General features: G+C 41.9%; 1 protein-coding gene across 1 annotated transcript in view; it reads left to right on the top strand.

Annotated features, from left to right (window-relative positions):
- Nucleotides 1-18,133, top strand: part of ENOPH1 (enolase-phosphatase 1) — a 39,612-nt gene extending 21,479 nt beyond the window's left edge. The window contains exons 2-6 of the mRNA XM_028124159.2: nucleotides 5,004-5,105; nucleotides 6,739-6,938; nucleotides 9,469-9,601; nucleotides 11,548-11,671; nucleotides 17,032-18,133. Of these exons, the coding sequence (XP_027979960.1) occupies nucleotides 5,004-5,105; nucleotides 6,739-6,938; nucleotides 9,469-9,601; nucleotides 11,548-11,671; nucleotides 17,032-17,171 (699 nt within the window). The 3' untranslated portion in view covers nucleotides 17,172-18,133. The remainder of the gene's footprint in view (nucleotides 1-5,003; nucleotides 5,106-6,738; nucleotides 6,939-9,468; nucleotides 9,602-11,547; nucleotides 11,672-17,031) is intronic.
- Nucleotides 18,134-20,925: the final 2,792 nt, after the last annotated feature.

Genomic DNA, 20,925 nt, shown 5'->3' with positions numbered 1-20,925 from the left:
TAAAAAAAATTTTATTTTATTTTTGAAGATTTTATTTATTTGCCAGAGAGTGAGAGTGAGAGCATAAGCAGGGGGAGCAGCAGAGACAGAGAAGCAGACTCCCCGCTGAGCAGGGAGCCCAACGTGGGGCTCGATCCCAGGACCCCGGGATCATGACCTGAGCCAAAGGCAGATGCTTAACCGATTGAGCCACCCAGGCGCTCCTTATTTTTAAGTAGGTTCCATGCCCAATGTGGGGCTTGAACTCACAACCCTGAGATTAAGGGTCACATGCTCTACCGACTGAGCCAGCTAGGCACCCCCGGCTGAAAAAGTTTTAAGTTCTCAAATATTTTAGATCATTTGTTGTACTGTGTGGTTCATTGGAAGTCTTTTAAAATAGTTCCTTTAAATAGCTATACTCTAAGTATTACCCATTACCTTTTTATTATCCATTTTCCTCAAAGGAGACTTGAGTAAACATTATAGCGACTATTTAATTTTTATTGATTCTGTGACCTTTTTATTAAAATAACCACTTGACCATAAAGCAAATCCATATTTGGACTTCTAAACATTAATGAGGCAACTTGTTTAATTAGATGTTCAGAAATGTTGTGGCCCTTAAGGAGACTTAATGGAGTTCTTTCAGAAAGCTACCATTGAGTTGCATGGAGTAATATAAATTGCTGCTTGCATAGTATCCCCTCCAGCAGTTATAGTGGAACTTAATCATAGTCCCCTGAAAGACAAATACTCTTATTTAGTTCTATGGCCTTTTGTTATGTGTACTACTAAACCGTAACAGCCCCTTAGGTGCCTGGTGGACTAAACATATTTCACATGTTTATAGAACCCTGGGTTTATTGCAGCATTTTTTTCATACTATAGTATTCTGAAATTACCCATAAATGGATTATGACTGAAATTAAAACATTTGTCATCACACTTATTTCTGGAATTACTTTTAAAGCCTGAAAATGTTCAGTGGGCAGTGTTGGGCAATAAGCACTAGCTTTACCAACTCTTTTTTTAGAGCATTCTTATATGATATCATAACACATGTAATTCATATAATTACTGGCTTTTTAAAAAATAAGCAACTTGAAGGCATTTCATTTATTTTATAAAATAGGTTGCTCAAAAAGTATGTTGAAAGGATAGGATAAAATCTTCATAATTTAGTTATTTGCCCCATGTACCTTTATATGATGCAATAACACTGCACTAAAATAGAAGTCTGCTAATATGTCTACCCCAGGTAGTCTTGATAGTCCACATGTTATATACTAAGTTCTGCCTTCGTGGCCTAGCTTGTGTGTTTACTCGGTGCACAGGGGAGTTTTATGGCTAGAGGAGGGGGGCAAATTAGATGATCAGGAATTCTGAAGTAATCTCTAACTTTTAAAGCTTTTCTTAAAAGTTCAAAGTTGTTTGAAACCTTGCAGCTTTTATTTCTGTGAGTCCTCTGAGGAGAGAGGCTGTGGTTCATAACTCTTTTATCAGAAGTATCTGGCACTCAGTAGGTCCTCAGTAAAAGTTGAATGTGAATTCATTGTGCTTGTGATTTATCCTCTGGGAACTTCTCTGCTATTTGTCACTAAATTTGGGTCAAAGGTGATCCTTGCCCCATTTAAATGTTTTCTGTGCTGGAGAATATAAGTGATAAGGTTTAGGTCCTATCTATCTATCTATCTATCTATCTATCTATCTATCTATTTATCTGTCTATCTCTAATTACTACAATGACCTTGCTCGGTATTATCATTCCCATTTAGCAGATGAGAAAACCGAGGCTCAGAGAGGATAAGTTGAACATAGCAGTAAAAGGCAGAGGTAGGACCCCGGCCTGGCATACTGCCCAGAGTCATTTCTTCTCCCACAGAAGTTAAGGACTTGGGCTCCTGGGATTCACAGGCTCTTCATAAATTGTTCTTGGGACCAGTAAAGCTGGATTAGGAAATTGGGCTTTGTGAAGCACAAAGTACTATAGCACGGCATCCGTTTTTATACCTTTTGAGTACTTCAGCTTTTCAGTTATTGGGAGGCCCTGAATCTACCAACAGTTTTCCCCCAGGAATGTTTCCAGTTTGAGAATTGGGGAATAATGGAGATGGGACATTAGAGGAGGACGGCCAAGGGGAAAGAAGCAGGTAGAGGATGAGGGATCAAAGTTGACTTGTTTTTTAATTGTCAAACATTTTAAATAAGGAAGAATAAGGATTAAGATAATTACCATGCACCTCCCACAAAGCTTATTAGATTTTATACTATTTTGTCTCAGATCTTAAAGAAATAAAACATTACGGATATAACTGAGACTCTTGAGTACCTCTCATTTTGTGTTAGAGTTTTATTTATATGTTAGCATTTATATTCATGTTTATAACTTAAGTGCACTGATTTTTAACTATATATTTTATTTATTTTTTTATTTTTTAAAGATTTTATTTATTTGTCAGAGAGAGAGATAGCGAGAGCAGGAACACAAGCAGGGGGAGTGGGAGAGGGAGAAGCAGGCTCCTCGCTGAGCAGGGAGCCCGATGCGGGGCTCGATCCCAGGACCCTGGGATCATGGCCTGAGCCGAAGGCAGACGCTTAAAGACTGAGCCACCCAGGCGCCCCTAACTGCTGTATATTGTTTTAGAGTATGAATGAATATACCCGAGCTTATTCTCTAGCTGATGAAGATCTAGGTTGCTTCCATTGATTTTGTTGTAAAATATAGTATTTTAGTAGTATTGCAGTATTGCAGTAAACATTTTTTTACTTTCCTCTTTGTGCACATGTATTAGAGTTTGTCTATGGTACATGTCTAGGGGAGGACTGGATGTGTGTGCACAAAACCTTCAGGTTTTCTCTGTCTTCTCCAACAGCCTTCTTGAGTGGGGAGGCCAGCTTGCCGTCTACCACAGTGTGTGAGTGGGGGGGAGGTAGATGGAAGGAAGGACAAGGAGGGGCACGATGGGAAGACCCAGTCTTTAAAGGAAAGCAGAAGTATAGCAGTATGGTAAAAGGAATCTTGCACAGAAAGCAAGCTGTCAGTCTCAGCTCTTCATTTTCCTTCTTTGAGATCAGGAATGAGTTTTTATTGAGCTCGAACAAGGCTGTTCTGTCAAGTACGCTGAACAGTTTGCTTGATTACACTGTATGGCTTTTGAGTCTGCTGAATGATCCATTACTTACCGGAATGCCACATGAGAACAAGCAAAATTGAATGACTTCTTTATTTTTACTAGGGCAGGTGAAACTTGGATAATGTGTTACGAAGAGAGGTAAATGCTTCAGCCCTACTATTTATTTATTGATCTATCTTTTTTTGTTGAAATACAGTTGACACACAGTATTATATTAGTTGCAGGTGTGCAGCAGTTATTGGACATCTATATACATTAGGAAATGATCACCACAATAAGCTTAATTACCATCCATAACCATACGAAGTTATTACAGGGTTCTTGACTGTATTCCCTATGCTGTACTTTATATCCCCGTGACTTCTTTACCTTCTAACTGGAAATTACAAAGGGCGTTCAGTAAATATTTGAATAAATAAATGAGTGAATGAGTTTAAATAAACAGACTTCTTGAGTTCAACTTGATTATAGAATTTTCCTTACAATATAAGTCCACCTCTGAGTTGTATACTTGGGGTCTACGCTCCTAGCATATATTCATTTTCTGGCTTTTTTAGACAGGTAATTGCTGAGACTGTTGCAGGGTCGTCACTCTCTGGATTTGTACAGCATTCTGCTCCAACTCTGCTTGTCTCACCCATTGCACCATGTTGCAAGTCTTGGTTTGCCTGCCAGCCTCCTGTCTCCCCACTAAATTCTTAAGCTTATTGAGAAAGGAACTCTGATATATTTTGTCTTTTCAATTCCCTTTTGCATGCCCCACTAGTAAATGCTAAAAAAATTATTGAATGTGCCACATTTGATTTGAAAAGATACATATGCTCAATTGTAAGTAAATACAAATTTTGACCTAAGAGAAATCACCTTGCCAATGTATGGATTATTGACAGGGTATTTATCTTTGAATTGTCTTGCCCATCACTGTCTTATAGGGTGTTCTATGGGGAGTCTGATTACCAAGAAAGAATCACGGTGATCAAAAAAATTTTTTTTCTTTTTTTTTTAAAGATTTTATTTATTTGTTTGACAGAGAGAGACATAGTGAGAGAGGGAACACAAGTAGGGGGAGCGGCAGACAGAGGGAGAAGCAGGCTTCCCCGTGGAGCAGGAAGCCCGATGTGAGGCTCAATCCCAGGACCCTGGGATCACGACCTGAGCCGAAGGCAGACGCTTAACGACTGAGCCACCCAGGCGCCCGATCAAAAAATTTTTTTAAGCATTTGTCGTGCATGGACACCACTCTTTCAGCAGATATTTGAGTTGTGTACAAGTCCCAAGTACTGTGTGTGTATCAGCGATACAGCTGTGAGCAAGATATACTTGATCCCTGCCCTCACGGACCTTGGTCTAGCAATCTGGTTTAGGAGTCAGCGGACTCTCTGTAAAGAGCCGAACAGATGTTTATACTTTGTGGACCATATGATTTTGGTTACAAATACTCTGCCATTGTGGCCCAAAAGTAGCCTCTGACACTATAATCAAATGAGTGTGGCCGTTTCCAGTAAAACTTCATTTACAGGGAGCACCTGGCTGGCTCAGTTGGTAGAGCGTGTGACTCTTGATCTCCGGGTGGTGAGTTCAAGCCCCACATTGGGTGTAGAGCTTACTTAAAAAACAAAAACAAAAACAAAAAATCTTCATTTACAAAAACAGGAGATGTCAATCTGGCTTTGGCCCATGGGCCATAGTTGGCTGACTCTTGACCTAGTTCATTTGTTTCTTGGTCTTTGTTTCTGTAGCCACAACAGAAATTTTCATATTTTCCATGTAGGTTTCAGTGGCTTACTTGCTACAGTTCACAGAGGTAAGATTGTTGAAGAACTTGATCTCAGGCAAATGACAAGCTAATTCTTGTTTGTTTGTTTGTTTTTTAACTTGTTTATCCAGGACATTTTATTTCCTTACATCAGAGAAAATGTTAAAGAGTATCTTCAGACACATTGGGAAGAAGAGGAGTGCCAGCAGGACGTCAGTCTTTTGAGGAAACAGGTTGGGACATTGCTCTTCCATTGCTTCCACACTCCCAAGTGTCTGAGAATTGAGGATGCCCGGAGACAGATGTGCTCTGAACGTACTGCAAAATAAGCGCTCTGGATTCACGGTGCTTGGACTTTGCGGTGACTTGCTTAGGAATTCACAGAACATAATTAAATGGCCAGATCATGGCAGTTTATTGTCTCTACAGTTGCCTCTTGCTGGAGCTGTTTCGATTGCATAGAAATGTCATGTATTTTTTCTTATTTTTTTAAGTTTATTATTTTTTTAAGATTTTATTTATTTATTTGACATTGAGAGAGACAGCGAGAGAGGGAACACACTCAGGGGGGAGTGGGGGAGGGAGAAGCAGACACTTCACTGAGCAGGGAGCCTGATGCTGGCTCAATCCCAGTACACTGGGGTCATGACCTGAGCCGAAGGCAGACGCTTAACAACTGAGCCACCCAGGTGCCCCGTCATGTATTTTTAAAACTAAGCTTTTTCTGGGTAGTGTGCAAGAGATTTTGGTGCCATCTCGCCACATTTTTCATTATTGTCTTCCAGTGATTCTCTTGTCTCTCCTGCCCCCTGCACAGCGCTCCTGGGGCCTCACCTCCACACAGCCCCGTAGACCTTGCACCCCGCTCACACTAGGCCCATCTTTGTCTCCTGTGCTACTCTGCTCTGTTCTCTGCCCGGTTTACGGTCCGTTTTTCCTTCCGCATTCTGTGCTGTAGAACTATTCGTTTTCTTCTTCAAATTGCTTCAGTGGCAAAGATCTTACACACTGTGCAGGGTGAACTCTATGACAGTTATTTTCTAGTTTGTTTTCTACATTGGACGATGTGGAATGCTCTAGAAATGTTTTTTGGTTGGGAGTTGGGATCGGAAATATAGCCTTTGGGCCATGGGGTATTTGGGTTTGTTAAATGTTCTAGATAACTCTGGGTTAGTCTGAAACACTCCCCTCCCTTAGCTTTCTGTTGTCTCAACTCTTATTGAAATTACATATTCCCCCACTATAGTTTGTATATCATTGGTCTTTAGAAATTGGACATATGCATCATCACAGAGTCATTGTTTTAAGTAGCTGTTAGGTTTTGGGGGGCAAGATGAGGAAAACTGCAAGATACTGAAAAAGAACCAACCCCAGGCATTGCTTTGCTAGCTTGGTTTTTTTTTTTTTTTTTTTTTTGCTAGCTTGTTTTTATTGAATTCCAGGCATTAACAGATTTTGTTGACATTTTCTTTGTTTCTTCCTCGGTTCATTATAGCGCCAAGAAAATGATCAGATTTAACTTAAGTCCTGGTTTGTTGATCCCTGTAAGTGAATCAACACACTGGGTCCTACTATATCAGTTTATCATTATATGCTGTCTCTCTCATGTACACCATGTCTCTCCATTTAAATTTCAGCTTTAGCAATATATGAAAGGTGATGCGAATTTATTAATTATAATCCACTTTCCTTTAGGAATCATTCATATCAGCACCAAAGTGTAAGATACTTTAATTTGTAACAGTGCTGGGTGCCAGTGATAGTTGGAGAAAGTTGGTCCGCTGGGTTTTCGGGTCTCATTTTAAGTGATCTTTTTTAAAATTAGAATAAGTAAGAAACAAACTTCATGTTGTTTATGACTTAAAGGCTGAAGAGGATGCCCACCTGGATGGGGCTGTTCCCATCCCTGCCTCATCTGGGAATGGAGATGACCTGCAGCAGATGATCCAAGCCGTGGTGGATAATGTGTGCTGGCAGATGTCTCTGGACCGGAAGACCACGGCGCTGAAACAGCTGCAGGGCCACATGTGGAGGGCGGCATTCGCAGCTGGGCGCATGAAAGCCGAGTATGTAGCTGCTCAAGGAGCTCTAAACATTTCACCAGCCCCGAAACCCAGTACATTTTCCACTGGTCCTCTCTCTGTGTGATTTTTGTTAGTTGTGTGATTAGTCAAATAGATAAAATCAACATTCCTTTTATTTTATTTTATATTTTTAAAGAATTTATTTATCTGTTTGAGAGAGAGCGTGATGAGAGAGAACGAGGGGTGGGCAGAGGCAGAGAGAGAAGCAGGCTCTCTGCCAAGCAGGGAGCCCGATGTGGGGCTCGACCCCAGGACTCCGGAATCATGACCTGAGCCGAAGGCAGACACAACCAACTGACCCACTCAGGTGCCCCACATTCTTTTTATTTTAACAAGCAAGTGTGTGTTTTGTTTTTTCAAAGCCGGGATAAAGCATTCCACCCAGCTAAGTTCCCCAGAGCAGCATGCCTGGCTTTGTGGGATGGTTGAGGACTTTGATCCCAGTTTAAAACAGCTTCCCAGAAAATGGTGACTTCTTTGAGCTCAGTCATATTTGATCTTTAGCAGACAGTCCTGTCGGGCTGCTTCTCAGAGCTGTTAGGTTACCGGCTTTCTGCTCTGCTAGAGAAGGAAGAATGCTTTGAGATTATTTACATACCATTTTGGGGTTACTCAGAGTGTCAGCAGTACCGCTCAGTCCTGTGTTGTTACCGCACCTTCCACAGACCATCTGAGTCTGGGTTGTGGTGTTCCTGAAAGCCTTCCTGCCGAAGGAAGACTCATGAGGCTTGTATTGCTGGGGAATTTTTTTTTTTTTTTTAAAGATTCTATTTTTAAGTAATCTACACCCAACGTGGGGCTCAAATTTACAACCCTGAGATCAAGAGTCACATGCTCTACTGACTGAGCCAGCCAGGCGCCCTGCTAAGAAATTCTTTTTTTTTTAGATTTTTATTTATTTGTCAGAGAGAGGGAGCACAAGCAGGGGGAGCAGCAGAGGGAGAGGGAGAAGCAGGCTCCTCACTGAGCAGGGAGCCCGATGTGGGACTCGATCCCAGGAGCCTGGGATCATGACCCGAGCCAAAGGCAGACGCTTAACGACTGAGCCACCCAGGCGTCTACCTGCTAAGAAATTCTTAATAAGACACTGCCACTAAGGATTTTGGGTCATTGCCTGACGTACACCCTAAGATCTAAGACTACTTCTAGTTGCTATATTTCTTTTGTTTTTCTATCGAATGAAATGCCATTCCTTTATTTATGTACTTTACAAGGGGCTTCCAGTTTTTCATATTTTTTTTTAAGATTTTATTTATTTCTTAGCGTGCTCAGGGCAAAGGGAGAAGAGAAGCTGACTCCCCGCTGAGCGAGGAGCCTGATTCCTGGGCTCAATCCCAGGGCCCTAAGATCATCACCTGAGCTGAAGTCAGATGCTTCACCTTAACTGACTGAGCCACCCAAGCACCCCAGGGGGCTTCCACTTTTTAAAGGATGCATTAGAATATCCACTAGTTCACTATATAAAACACTAAAGAGTGGAGCCGAGAGAGGATGCTCGAACTAGTTATAGTTAGTCCTTCCTTGTCTCGGACTGGTTTCCGTAATTATAAAACCAGAGACTTGAAATAAGTTACTTTAGACTTCTAAGCCCTGAGTTGGAACAATAACAATCTGCAGATTCAACGTGGAAAAATCCTGTCTCTATGATTGCAAATAACGCACAAAGTAACCCACAATTATGTGTGCTGGTTTCAAACTAGTTCATCTCTTTCTTTCAATTAGTGTAATCCATTAGGCTGTTTTATCCAGTAGGAGATTTCCCTGACATTTTCCAGTTAATCTTTTAAAAATGGTTCCACATTCCAAGTTCCTTGTGCTTCTCTTTTCACCTATTTCTGCGATAATTCCACCACCGAATATGGAAGACGGTGAAGTGGGAAGCAGGACTTTGTGTCAGGAATCAGAAAAACTAGGCACTGTTTGCTGATTAGCTAATGTGAGATGGTACAAGTCTCTTAACTGTTTTGTTAGGTAATTTTTTTTCTATATTTTAAAACCTTTAGGTTTTCTTAGTTCTCAAGAAATGGAGTTCCATTTTCTAGCTAGTCACATATGAGTAGCTTTGAACCCTCAAATGTTTTTCTTGTAACTTTTTGGGAGCAAATCTTTTTAAAGGCATTTCCATGCTTTCTGAAGGCCCACTGGACATCATGTAACCTCTTGTCATAATTACATCGAAGATTACATAATTGTTATTTTTTTTTAGTTCCTTGGGAATTTAAAAAAGCACTTTATTTCATCCCTTATTTGTAATCACTTTTTACTGTCGTTAGTGTGGCTGTCTGTCAAAAACTTGTCTCTCCACCTACATTGTTGCTTCTAATCTGCTGTGGTTCTGGAGTCCCAGTGACAAGCTTGTTAGGTCAGCAGGAGTTCGCAGTCTCTTGGAAGGTGCTTCTCATGGTGACTTAATTGGGCTCAAATGAAAGAAACTTGTTAAAGCTATTTTGACTGGTTTTCATCAGGCTAGATACCATGTTCCTGCATTTGAACTTGATGGTCTTTCCTCTAGGTTCTTCGAAGATGTAGTTCCAGCAGTCCGGAAATGGAGAGAGGCTGGAATGAAGGTGTATATCTATTCTTCAGGGAGTGTAGAGGCCCAGAAGCTATTATTTGGGCATTCTACAGAGGGAGATATTCTTGAGGTAGGTTACCCGATTACTCTGTTTCTCTGACGCTATCAAAGCATGAAATAATGAATCTTAAAGGAATATCCTACAGTTATAAGCTAAGTCAGCATTCAGATCACCGCATGTATATATGCTAAGCAGGTGGTAAAGAAAAGTGGATAGACTGGTGAATGCATTCGAGGGAAGGGTGAAATGTTTCTGTCTTACCGGTCTTGGCATCGGAGTTTCTTAAGCTGTTGTTAGTAACGATCACCAGGGGAGTTTGTTCAAAGTGTAGATCCCTGGGCCGTGCTTCCTAGCACATCTGCATTGGCAGGTCTGGGATGGGGGGGTCAGGAATATATATATGTGTATGTAATACAGCTAATAAGATACGAGCTGGCTTGTAAATCAGCTTTCTTGCCAACATTAGAAAATTGTCCACACAGATGAAACTAATGGCCCACTTCTGGTTGTTTCAAGTAGCTGGTGAGCAGCAGTACAATAGTGGCACGTGCCCCATCCAAACACATGCACACATACACTTCTTTAACAAAACAGAGTGCAAGGTAGATTCATTTGTTTCTGGCACCTTGGAGAGAAAACAGATTTTATTTTCGCAGAAACCTCATTCTTCTGTAAGAGAACTGGGTGTGTTATCAAACGGTGATATGTTAAGGCCACCTGTTACCTTTCTTGTAGATGAGAAAATTCCTGCCAGCTCCTCTGTCCCACCATCCTTGCGCCCTCTGGGGACAGGGTGGGCACTGGGAAAAGGGAAGGCATTTAGGACTTTTTTTTTTTAAGATTTTATTTAATTTTTTGACAGAGAGACAACACAAGCAGGAGGAGTGGGAGAGGGAGAAGCAGGCGTCCCGCTGAGCAGGGAGCCCGATGCGGGGCTTGATCCTAGGACCCTGGGATCATGACCTGAGCCGAAGGCAGGCGCTTAATGACTGAGTCACCCAGGTGCCTCGCATTTAGGACTTTAAAAAGAAAGCCAACTAACCGAATACAGGCTGAACTTAGTGAAATGCAGTAGGTCACTCAGCCAACTATCTTTTAAATAAATACTTATTGAGCCTCTACCATGCACAGAGAAAACTTTGTCTTTGGAGATGTTGTATTCTCATTTTAGTACTTCCCTGCGTTTTATCTTAGTTTAAATCAAATATTAAATCAGGAATAAGACCCTTTAATATGTGTATCTCCTCTGAATACAGATGTAAGCTACTCTTTTGTGCTCTCTGATGGAACAGACGGTAAGGTGATAGTAGATAATACACAATAGTTACTTACTGAATTCAATGATAAAAATGTACTTGCTTATATACCTCTAACTCTTGCCTAACACAATAGACCAAAAGCTCAAAGGTCAGCAGCAGAGAAAGAAAGTTAAGTAGCAGCTTAATAATGAGGCAGGTTAGAGAAATCTGTTCATTCTGGGATCAAAAGGACAATGTTCAGGACCTGTCATCAGGAGTGAAACCGAGTCCAATAAGTAATTTGAGTGCAAATAGGGTTTTAAGGATAGCCGAAGGCAGTCGCTTAACCAACTGAGCCACTCAGGCGCCCAGGGTTTTAAGGATAGAAAGTCGGGCATGTATGTATTTTTTTTAACAGTTTTGATATTATTTCATTCAAGTACTTCCCCAAGTATCTATCAAATATTTCTTCAAAGGAACATGGGCATGTATATTTTAAAAGATTTTGGATATAAAATTCATGCTAATCAAAGAAAACCAAGTAAATTGTAACATGATTTTATATACATTGAATTGGTAGTTTTCTTCCAAATGTTTATTTCTATAAGATCTTACTTTATTTTCTGTAGCCTGCATAAAGTTCTCTATTAAGGGATTATTTATTGAAGGGACAAAATCACTATGATTGTTAACGTATTTCAGAGCAAATGGAGGAGAGACAAAGGGTTGGGTTGCAAGTGTATTTATAACATTAGTCTTTTCTTTCCCTGTGTGCAGCTTGTTGATGGGCACTTTGATACCAAGATTGGACACAAAGTGGAGAGTGAGAGTTACCGAAAGATTGCAAGCAGCATTGGGTGCTCAACCAACAACATCTTGTTTCTAACGGACGTTACTCTAGGTGAGTAATGTGACTCCTTATATTGTATACTCCAGGGTAGGTGCTGAGCCTGGCTCTGCAAACGCATGGCCTCTGTAAAGAAAATTTGTGTGGACCCTTGAAAAATGAAACAGGTTTATAAAAAGAAGCCATGAACCAACTGATCCATGTTTCTCTCCATTTCCCCATCCTTGGGGGTTGTGTGTGGGCAAGTGGCACTGGAAAGACTGGATCTTCTCAATGTAACTCTTATCCATGGTTCCCCACCCATCCTTCTGTACGTGTACACACACACACACACACACACACACACGCACACACACACACACATATGAAATGGTAAAATAACAAAGGAGAGTTTAAGGGATGTCATTGTGGGAAGGAGCATGCAGGCAAGGGAATGAGGGTAGGTGCATGGTTAGTTAGAGACATAAAGTGTATGTTATACACATAATGGACCTGATCATGTGAATTTAACAGCAGTGACATAAGCTGAAAACAAAAAAAGAAACAAAAAGCTATAGGAAAAGAGAACTCATTTTTGCCTCTTTGTTCCAGTTGATGAGCACTGCCCCACAGTGAGTAGGAGCCTCCTCTCTACCTTCCCTCAGGGGATCTCAGGCCCCAAGCACCCCTCATGCTCTGAACCTCTGGCCTTGTTGCTCGTGATTCACCTGTTTAAAGACAGGCATCTTTTTTAGCCACCATGGCCCTCTTATTATATATAGTATGTTATTACTTTAAAGAGTGAATGCAAGTAACAGTATATACTGTACTGTATTGGTAATTTCAGTGAGTTCAAGAGTACTTTGGACCAAATGTAAAACTCACACTCTAGCTCCTGTGTGAGAATGGAGACCCTCTAGAGAATTACAGCAGGAAACTGTAGTGAATGAGGAAACAAGCAGCTGCAGGTGAAGTGGTAGTGGCTGCCGGCCAAAGGTTGGGCTCTGGTTCTCCTCTGGAAGCCTCTGCTGGGTAAGGCTTTCCCACCCTCCCCCACCTGGCTCCAGCTTTGGATTGTGCACTCATTGTCCTTAGAGTTTGTGCATCTCCCAGGGGGCCCACTTTTGGTGTGTTTATAATTGCACCTGTATTTGAGGGCAGTTCTTTATATTTGTGTTCCTTCTGCTCACTTTGGATTGTAAGTTTCACCTCCCATCTACCCCAGAGCAGGAGTTTGTGTACCATGCAGCTGCCCTGACATTCTGTCTGGGTCAGCAGGATGGGGAAGGGCATTTAGGGAAAGAGGCCAAGGGCTGGGTGCTCTCTTGCCAGGTTGGCTTTTTGTGACTCCTGGGGCCCTTGGAGTCTGTAGGCCGTCTCCCTCTCTCTGGTCTTTCCTATCTTGTCATGGAACTAGAGTCACCCCTACCCCCTGGGACTTTTAGAGATAGGGCCCAGAGGCAAATCCAAGCTGCTGACAAAGATATCTTACCAGAGGTAGTGTGTATGAACAGTATTCTTTCTCTGCTGCTGACCTTTGAGCTTTTGGTCTGTTGTGTTAGGCAAGAGTTAGAGGTATATATCAAGTATTGCTAAGTTTAAACCACTTTGCTAAGTGGTTTAAAAAAAAATCTTAAGCAGCATAGATCATGTAATGCCTTCAAAAAGTTATAATGTTTTCTAGAGAAAGAAAGACTTAATTTTACCTGACATACAGTAGACGTTCAGTAATTGTTAAATTTCAGGCCTTGGTGAATGTAGACTGAAAGCTTTGATCCAGGTACATGGTACCAGATCACAGCCATTTGTTATCTTGAGTTTTGAAAACTCAGCAGATTGCATGTCTTACATGTCCTGGCTTGGGTCAGCTTCAGAGTCGAAGGGTTTCTACAAAACTGTTTTCTGCATCCTGGAGAACTTTACATCTACTTTTGGACCGCACTGAAGGAGAGGAACAGACAGACGCACGGACACACTGCTTCAGGGTTCCCTGTGTAACTAGGTCGCCAGGCCGCATAAATGTACCATCGGTGAGCATCAGCCTTGACAAAGCCATTTCACCTGGCCTCTACCCTGGATTGTAAATATTTGCCTATCTAATTTCTCTATAGAAACTTTTGCCAATTCAAAGCTATGATATACCCTCCCTTGTAAATGGCTTTTGGGCGCTTAGAGTAGTGGGGTGAGGAGGTTGCTTTACTGTCTCCATAGGTTCAGGGTGTGAAACACAGCAGTCTCTGTGAGGAAGGGTAATTTGAAGACCTTTTACTTTATTTTGTTCCTTATGGAAAGGAGATAGCTAGGCCTTGCTCTGCTGAGGTTAGCTGCTTTAATCTGTGAATTGCTTTTCTGTCATCATTCATATGGAAGGGGCTGTTGGAGAGGCAGATCCGTGGTTTGCCCTCTGTTTTATTTCCTAGCCTTTGGATGGTAAGTTTCTGCAGGCTTAGAATTAGAGAACTGCTTTGTGGCTGGAGCTCCCCATGTAGTCAACCTGTCCTGAGTATTCTGGGATTGAATGTGTTGTGATCCCCAGATCTTCTCCCCATTCCTCACTTTTTGGCTACTATTAATAATTATAATCCCTGCTCTAGTAAGATCGCATACAGGTTCTTCATATTCCTGTCTTTAGCCACATTTTCTTTTCTAGTTGTTATCATAGTACATCTATAATTTTATGTCTTTCTCTTTTAAGCCATTTCCTTGGGCTGCAGTCCCAGAAACTATTCTTAACTTTAGCGAATAGAGATAATCCCCAAATTGGCCTCAAAACAAAATTAGCTTTCTCCAAGGTCTCTGCACGGAGGTTTTGTTCTTGTCCCTCATCTTTTGCCAGCTCCACACCCATTTAGGCAGTGGGGCCAGAACTGGGCTCATGTGTAGCTGGGATGGGGCCAGGCAGCTGGCTGCTTGCCTTGTTCTTTTCTATTATTTCTGATCCTGTGTTTTTGGTACCACATGCCCAGACTCCATTGCCAAGGCAGAATGGAAGACTAAGTTGATATCCCAGATAACATCCAAGTATGAAAGAGAGATCCGAAAGACTTTTTCCTCTCGGAGGAAAGGAGGGCGGTCCAGGGTTTTAAGTCAGTATTATGCCAGCAAGGCAAATAGATGCTTAGGGACAACACTTGCCTGGTGGTGGTCTGGGTAAGAGGGTGAATGTGCAACAGCCACTAGCTAGTGTCAGGTCCCACGTGCATCATGATAGCTCAACTCAGTTGGGATCGTGGGTTGCTAGTCAAGAGGAAAGCTGTGCTTGAGGCAGTCAGGCTGAGGACTGGGATGAGTAGAATGACCCCTGCAGAGTTTACCTGGAGGAAGGGATTTCCACATGAAGAGGGGATGGTTTAGCACTTTGTTTGCTCTGGGAAGCTGACAGCCCTTTCACAGGAAGAGAAGCTAGACACTTAAGGTGGGTCGATGGAAGAGAGAGCTTTGCCCCACTTACTCTCTCCGGGAACTTCTCATCTCTTTCAGCACTGCTGCCCTTTAGCCCGTTCGGATGATGTGACTGTTTTCCAAAGGTTTGGAAGCCACTGAGATTTCTTATTACACCAGATCTAAACTCCATAGAACGTGGTTCAGATTCTTTGCCAGTTTTGCTCTGTCTGTTCAGATATGCCCCACCTGACCCGTGTCCTGTCTCCCACACTCTCTCGCTCCATTCTTCCGATATTTATACATGTATTTTATGTCTGCCCAGAATGCCTCCTCTCTTGGCAGTTTTTTTTTCCTCGAAACTTCTGATCAAAACTTACCTTCTGTGCTGAGAAATCATGTGTTAAATTGCAGATCGTAATTCAGTAGTTCCATGTTGGGGAGTTGAGATTCTGCATTTCTTTTCTTTTTTTAATTTTTTAAAAAGATTGTATTTATTTAGAGAGTGAGCGAGTGGGGGAGGGGCAGAGGGAGAGAGAGAATCTCCAGCTGACTCCCTGCTGAGTGCGGAGCCTGATGCAGGGCTTGATCCTATGACCCTGAGATCATGACCCGAGCCGAAATCAAGAGTCGGATGCTTAACCCACTGAGCCACCCAGGCACCCCAGAGATTCTGCATTTCTAACAAGCTTGCACGTGATTCTCCTGCTACAGGTCCACAGGTCACATTTGGAATAGTATTGTTCTAGAGCAGGAGTTGGCAAGCTCGTTCTGCAAAGGGCCGGGTAGTGTATTTTAGGCTCTGCAGGCCCTACTGTCTCTGTCACAACTCTTAAACTCTGTCCTGGTAGTGGAAAAGCAGCCATAGACAATACACAGATGAACGGGCATGACTGTGTTTTCATAAAACTTTATTTACAAAAGTACGTGGCAGGTCATCATTTGCTCGCCCTTGTTCTAGAGCACAGACCAGAGAGTCGGGCTCACACTTTCAAACTTTAGCTCTGCCACTCACTAGCTCTCACTTTCCATGTCTCTAAAATGGGGATAGTAATACTACCTCAGGGTTGTTGTGAAGATTTAGATGAGAATGGGAGCTCCACGAAGGCAGGAGCTTTGTTTTGTTCATATATGTCTGTTCCTAGAAGGATACCTGGTACATCGTAGGTGCTAAACTAATATAAGGTATTAGCTGTTATTTTTCACACGTACGCAGGATGGAGAGAGGAATGTAACCCAAGGCATATTAGAGATATCCCCTGCTGTACCTGGCTTACCTAGTTTTATTTTACTAGTACTATTTTTCTTTCACCCACCATGCAGTCACTGATCTTAAGGCGCTCACAGTCTAATGAGAAGAGACCACAGGTAATAACGTGTCCGTTCATAGAGTGGTGATAGAGCTAAACACAAAGCGCTAAAGGAGCGCACGGGCTGCTCTAATACACATGGCAGTCATTCTGGAAGGTAAGATACTTGAGCTGAACTTTGAGGAGTAGAAGTTTGCCAGGCAAAAAGCATGGGCAGGCTGGCCAGGGAGTAGGGCATATTTGGGCTCCTGATGTGACAGCCGGGACTTTGGCCTGATTGGGTCTTGGGCTTCCATTGGTCCCATCTCTCCCCGACTGGTATTATTACTGACAGCCTGACTTTTGGGAAACGCTCAGTTTTCTGTGCGACTGATGGGAGGGAATGGAGGAAAGTCGTGGCCAGAATGTGGCTCTTTCCTTCTGCGTTCATAACTACTTAATAAAAGCTCAGACGTCTAGGATATGCTCTTCACTATACACCAGGCCGGGGAAGTCTAGCCCATTCTAGTCTGCCAGGTACAGTCATGTATTTCTAAACATTTTTTATTATAGAAGTATTACAATTACATAAAAGAAAGAATAATGTGCTTAGACCCCGCCCCCCGTATGCCCATCTTCTAGCTTCAACAATGATCAGATAGGAGCCCGACTTGTTTTTTCCTCCCCCACATGCCCCTGATTACCTTGAGGCGAATCTCAGACGTCACATGTTGATGTTTCTGACATATACTTTGATTCTCACAGAGGCCAGCGCTGCCGAGGAAGCGGATGTGCACGTCGCTGTGGTGGTGAGACCCGGCAACGCGGGGCTGACAGACGATGAGAAGACTTACTACAGCCTCATCACATCCTTCAGCGAACTGTACCTGCCCTCCTCAGCATAGAGCAGGAGCCGTAAGGAACACCAGCCTGGCCTCACAGACTTCTCCCTGTAGTCTAGTTTTATTCTAATCGTCAAAGTAACTTACTTAAAAAGCCATATATACACACACATAGGTATGCAAGTGTATATATGTGTATGTGTAAATTGCCTTCCACAGGCACAGAAGTGGGGGAAAAAAAATCTCCGTTCAGTGAAAAGGAACCTTATTTAAAGATGCTTTCTATGTAGAAATTGTTTGAAACCACAACTCTAACCCTTACTGAGGGCAAAATGTAGCCGATAGAAGAATTACCACAGTGCAGATCACACGTGTTATGTTTATCAAGTCATGTTACCGACATGGAAAGGTAGGTTCGAGAAGTTATTCAGAAGCCTTGTTATTTTAAAAACTGGAAGTAATTCACAGACTTATTATAATTCATTCCCCTTTTAAATTATGAGTTAGAAGATTGTGACAGCTGAATTTCAAAATATTAGCCTCCCTCATACAAAAGACAGAGCCATTTGTTTCTGCTCCAAAAGAGAGCAAAAATGGGAGAGGAAACTCATTTGAATCTTGATGAAGCAAGCATCTCTTACTGAAGAAACTTGAGCTAATCGTTGTGGCGCCCCCAGCAAGCGGTTGCCTTACCAATGAAAACGGTGCATTGATACAACTTAATGTTTAAGAGAATAGTCCTAATCCTGCCAGTTGTTATCATTATGGATTTTATAGTTGCCTTTCTAACTACTTTTTAGCAGTTTGAGAATATAGGTTGCTATTTACTATTGAAAAACAAAAGGTTTACTGAAATCATTCCATAAGACCCTTCTAGAAGAGCCCTAATAATGTAATATTTTCCTCAGAAATGGATGTGAAGAGTGTAAATTTTATAACAGCATTATTTATCCTGGTTCAATCCTAATGGGATGTCATGTCAAATTTCATGTTGTTATTAATAAAAACATTTTTTTCTCCATTCAGTTTTATGTAGGTTCCTGAACCGTACTAAGCAAAAGACAAACTGAAGAGAGACTGAGAAAATAAGAACTTTATTTTAGTTTTTGCCTTAATCTTGTGTGTGTGTGTGTGTGTATGTGTTTTAATGCAATGCCAGTGGAAAATTATTGACTATTATTTGAGTTATATATACATATATGATCTCATGGGTTATTATTTCATTTGGATAGTAAGCATTCCTGTTATGAGTGGGGTCTCTTAGATTTTTGAGAATCTTACATTTGAGATATATAAAACAATGTTTGAAGGAGGCGTGTTTCCTTAAGAAAAGCTGTAATGAATCCTGGAGGAATAATTTGGGGGATGCCTTGAATACAAAAAAGTTTTGCAAATTTGAGAGGACAGGGAATATAAAAGACTTTATGTTGATAATTTTTATTTCCTAGTAACTAATTAAGAAGTCTGAGGACTATGAAAATGTAGAAGGATAGTAAAAGGGAAATGAGTTTAAGTAAATCTTGGAAATGGTAGTGATTTGTAAATGATAAAGCCATAAATGGCAATAAAGTGATGAACTTCCTATGATTTTCAAAAAAGCTCATCAGAAGATGATAGGAAAGCTGTCTCTTAATGCCAATAAAGGAATAATAGGAAAAGTGAGGAAGAAATTAGAGAAAATTATGCACCAGAGTCTTGATTAGAAAGGAATTAAGCGTGCCTGGATGGCTAAGTCAAGTAAGCTTCTGACTCTTGGTTTTGGCTCAGGCCATGATCTCACTCAAGGTTGTGAGATTGAGCCCCACATTGGGCTCCACGCTGGAGCCTACTTAACAAAAAAGAAAAAAGAAAAGGAAGGAATTAAAGAAAAAGGAGGGTGATCAGTATGTAGCCCAAAGAGAATTGAGGTAGAGGTGTTGTTATAGTCTGTCTGGGCCGCTCTGACAAAATCCCAGAGACCTGGGTGGCTTATAAACAACAAAATTTTATTTCTCATGGTTCTGGAGGCTGGGAAGTCTGAGATCATGGTGCTGGCAAATTCACTGGTGAGAGCCCATTTCCTCACAGACCAAAGTCGTCTTTCTATAACCTCACATAGTGGAAGGGGCGAAGGAGCGTTCTTTGGGCGACTTTTATAAGGGCACTAATCCGGGGTGCTTGACCGGCTCAGTTGATAGAGCAGAGACTCTTGATCTTGGGGTCCTGGGTTTGAGCCCCATGTTGGGCATAGAGATCACATAAAAAATATATACATGTGTGTATGTGTATGTGTGTGTATAGAATATATATACACATACATACATATATAGCCCTGATCCCATTTATGAGGGTTCCACCAAAGGCCCCACCTCCAAATACCATCACCTTGGGGGTTAGATTTCAACATATGGATTTTGAGGGGGACACAGGAATTGAGTGTACAGCAAGAGGCATTTCCTGTCCGTGATGAAAAGGGTAACAGAAAAACTTATTTACTTATTGAGGGGAAGAGAGAGAAGGGGGGGAGGGGCAAAGGGAGAGGGAGAGAGAGAATCTATCCCCTGAGCTCGGAGCCCAGTGGGGGCTCGATCTCACAATCCTGAGATCAGACCTGAGCCAAAATCAAGAGACAGACCGGGCACCCCAAGACTAATTTATTTTAAGTAATTGAGAATAGATTCAGGAATAAAGAAAACGTTCCAATATCAAATTTCAGTTTGTCAGAGTGGGAGGTGAAAGGAAGGGAAAAAAGTTGAATATTTCTTATACCCTAAGAAACTCATTCACAATTAAATGTTATGGAAAAGGATCTTAGGAAGAACTTGAGGTATAGATTGGTGAAGAGGAAGGAAAAATGCCTAGAAAGCAAGTAGTGAGCTAGGTGGTAAATTGAGAAAAATTCATGGTCCTTAGTAAGGGAAGGAGGAAAAAGTCTCACCTCTGGAATTTCCAAAAAGAGATCAAAGGCATTAAATTTTCTCAGCATTTTGTTTGCAGAGAATATAGGGAAGAAAGACTTCTTAAAACTGTGGCCCTTTTTTATTCCTGTTTGTTAATCCACATCTTCTACCTCAGTTGTGCTCTTTCTTACAATGCCACTGATTTCCAATCTTGGATCAAAACCCAAGTTGATTTCTTAAAGTTTTTCTTTTTTTAAAAGATTTTATTTTTTTAAAAAATTTATTTATGAGAGCGCGCGCGCACGCGCACACACACACACACACACACACACACACACACACACACACCACAGTGGGGGGTCGGGGCGGGGGGGGGGGGTGGGCAGCGCGGAGGGAGAGGGACAAGCAGGTTCCCCGCTGAGCAGGGAGCCTGACCCTGGGATCATGACCTGAGTGAAGGCAGATGCTTAACTGAATGAGCCACCCAGGCGCCTTAAAGGTTTTATTTTTAAGTAATTTCTGCAGTAATATGGGGCTCAAACTCACAACCCCCAAGATCAAGAGTTATGAGCCCTACCAACTGAACCAACGAAGCACCCCCAAAACCCAAATTGATTTCTTAGAAGGGGAGCCTCAGACAAAGGGGCTTCTCTGATCTTATCAGCATTTCTAGAGTAACAGGGTTTCCTGTTTGGCCTTCTGGAAGACAAGCCTTAGTTGCTAACCTGAGCTGCTGTCCAGTTTGGAGTCGCACAAGGAAAGGTAAAGATTGAGAGCCGCTGGCGATTTGCTGAGATGGGTGTACAGCAGTCTTTGCCCAGCAGATGGTGCTGTTGCTCCAGAGACCTTATCAAGTGTGCGGCCACCAGATACAGCAGATGTAGCTAAGAGGTGGCCTTAGGAGAGAAAAATGAGTAAAGTTCATTATCCTTAAAAGT

This window comes from Eumetopias jubatus, unplaced genomic scaffold (assembly GCF_037043125.1).
Source record: "Eumetopias jubatus isolate StellerSeaLion01/CBP00866 unplaced genomic scaffold, mEumJub1_p1.0 scaffold_2, whole genome shotgun sequence".
In the NCBI taxonomy this organism is placed as follows: Eukaryota; Metazoa; Chordata; class Mammalia; order Carnivora; family Otariidae; genus Eumetopias; species Eumetopias jubatus.
This window is presented reverse-complemented; position numbering and strand designations above follow the sequence as displayed.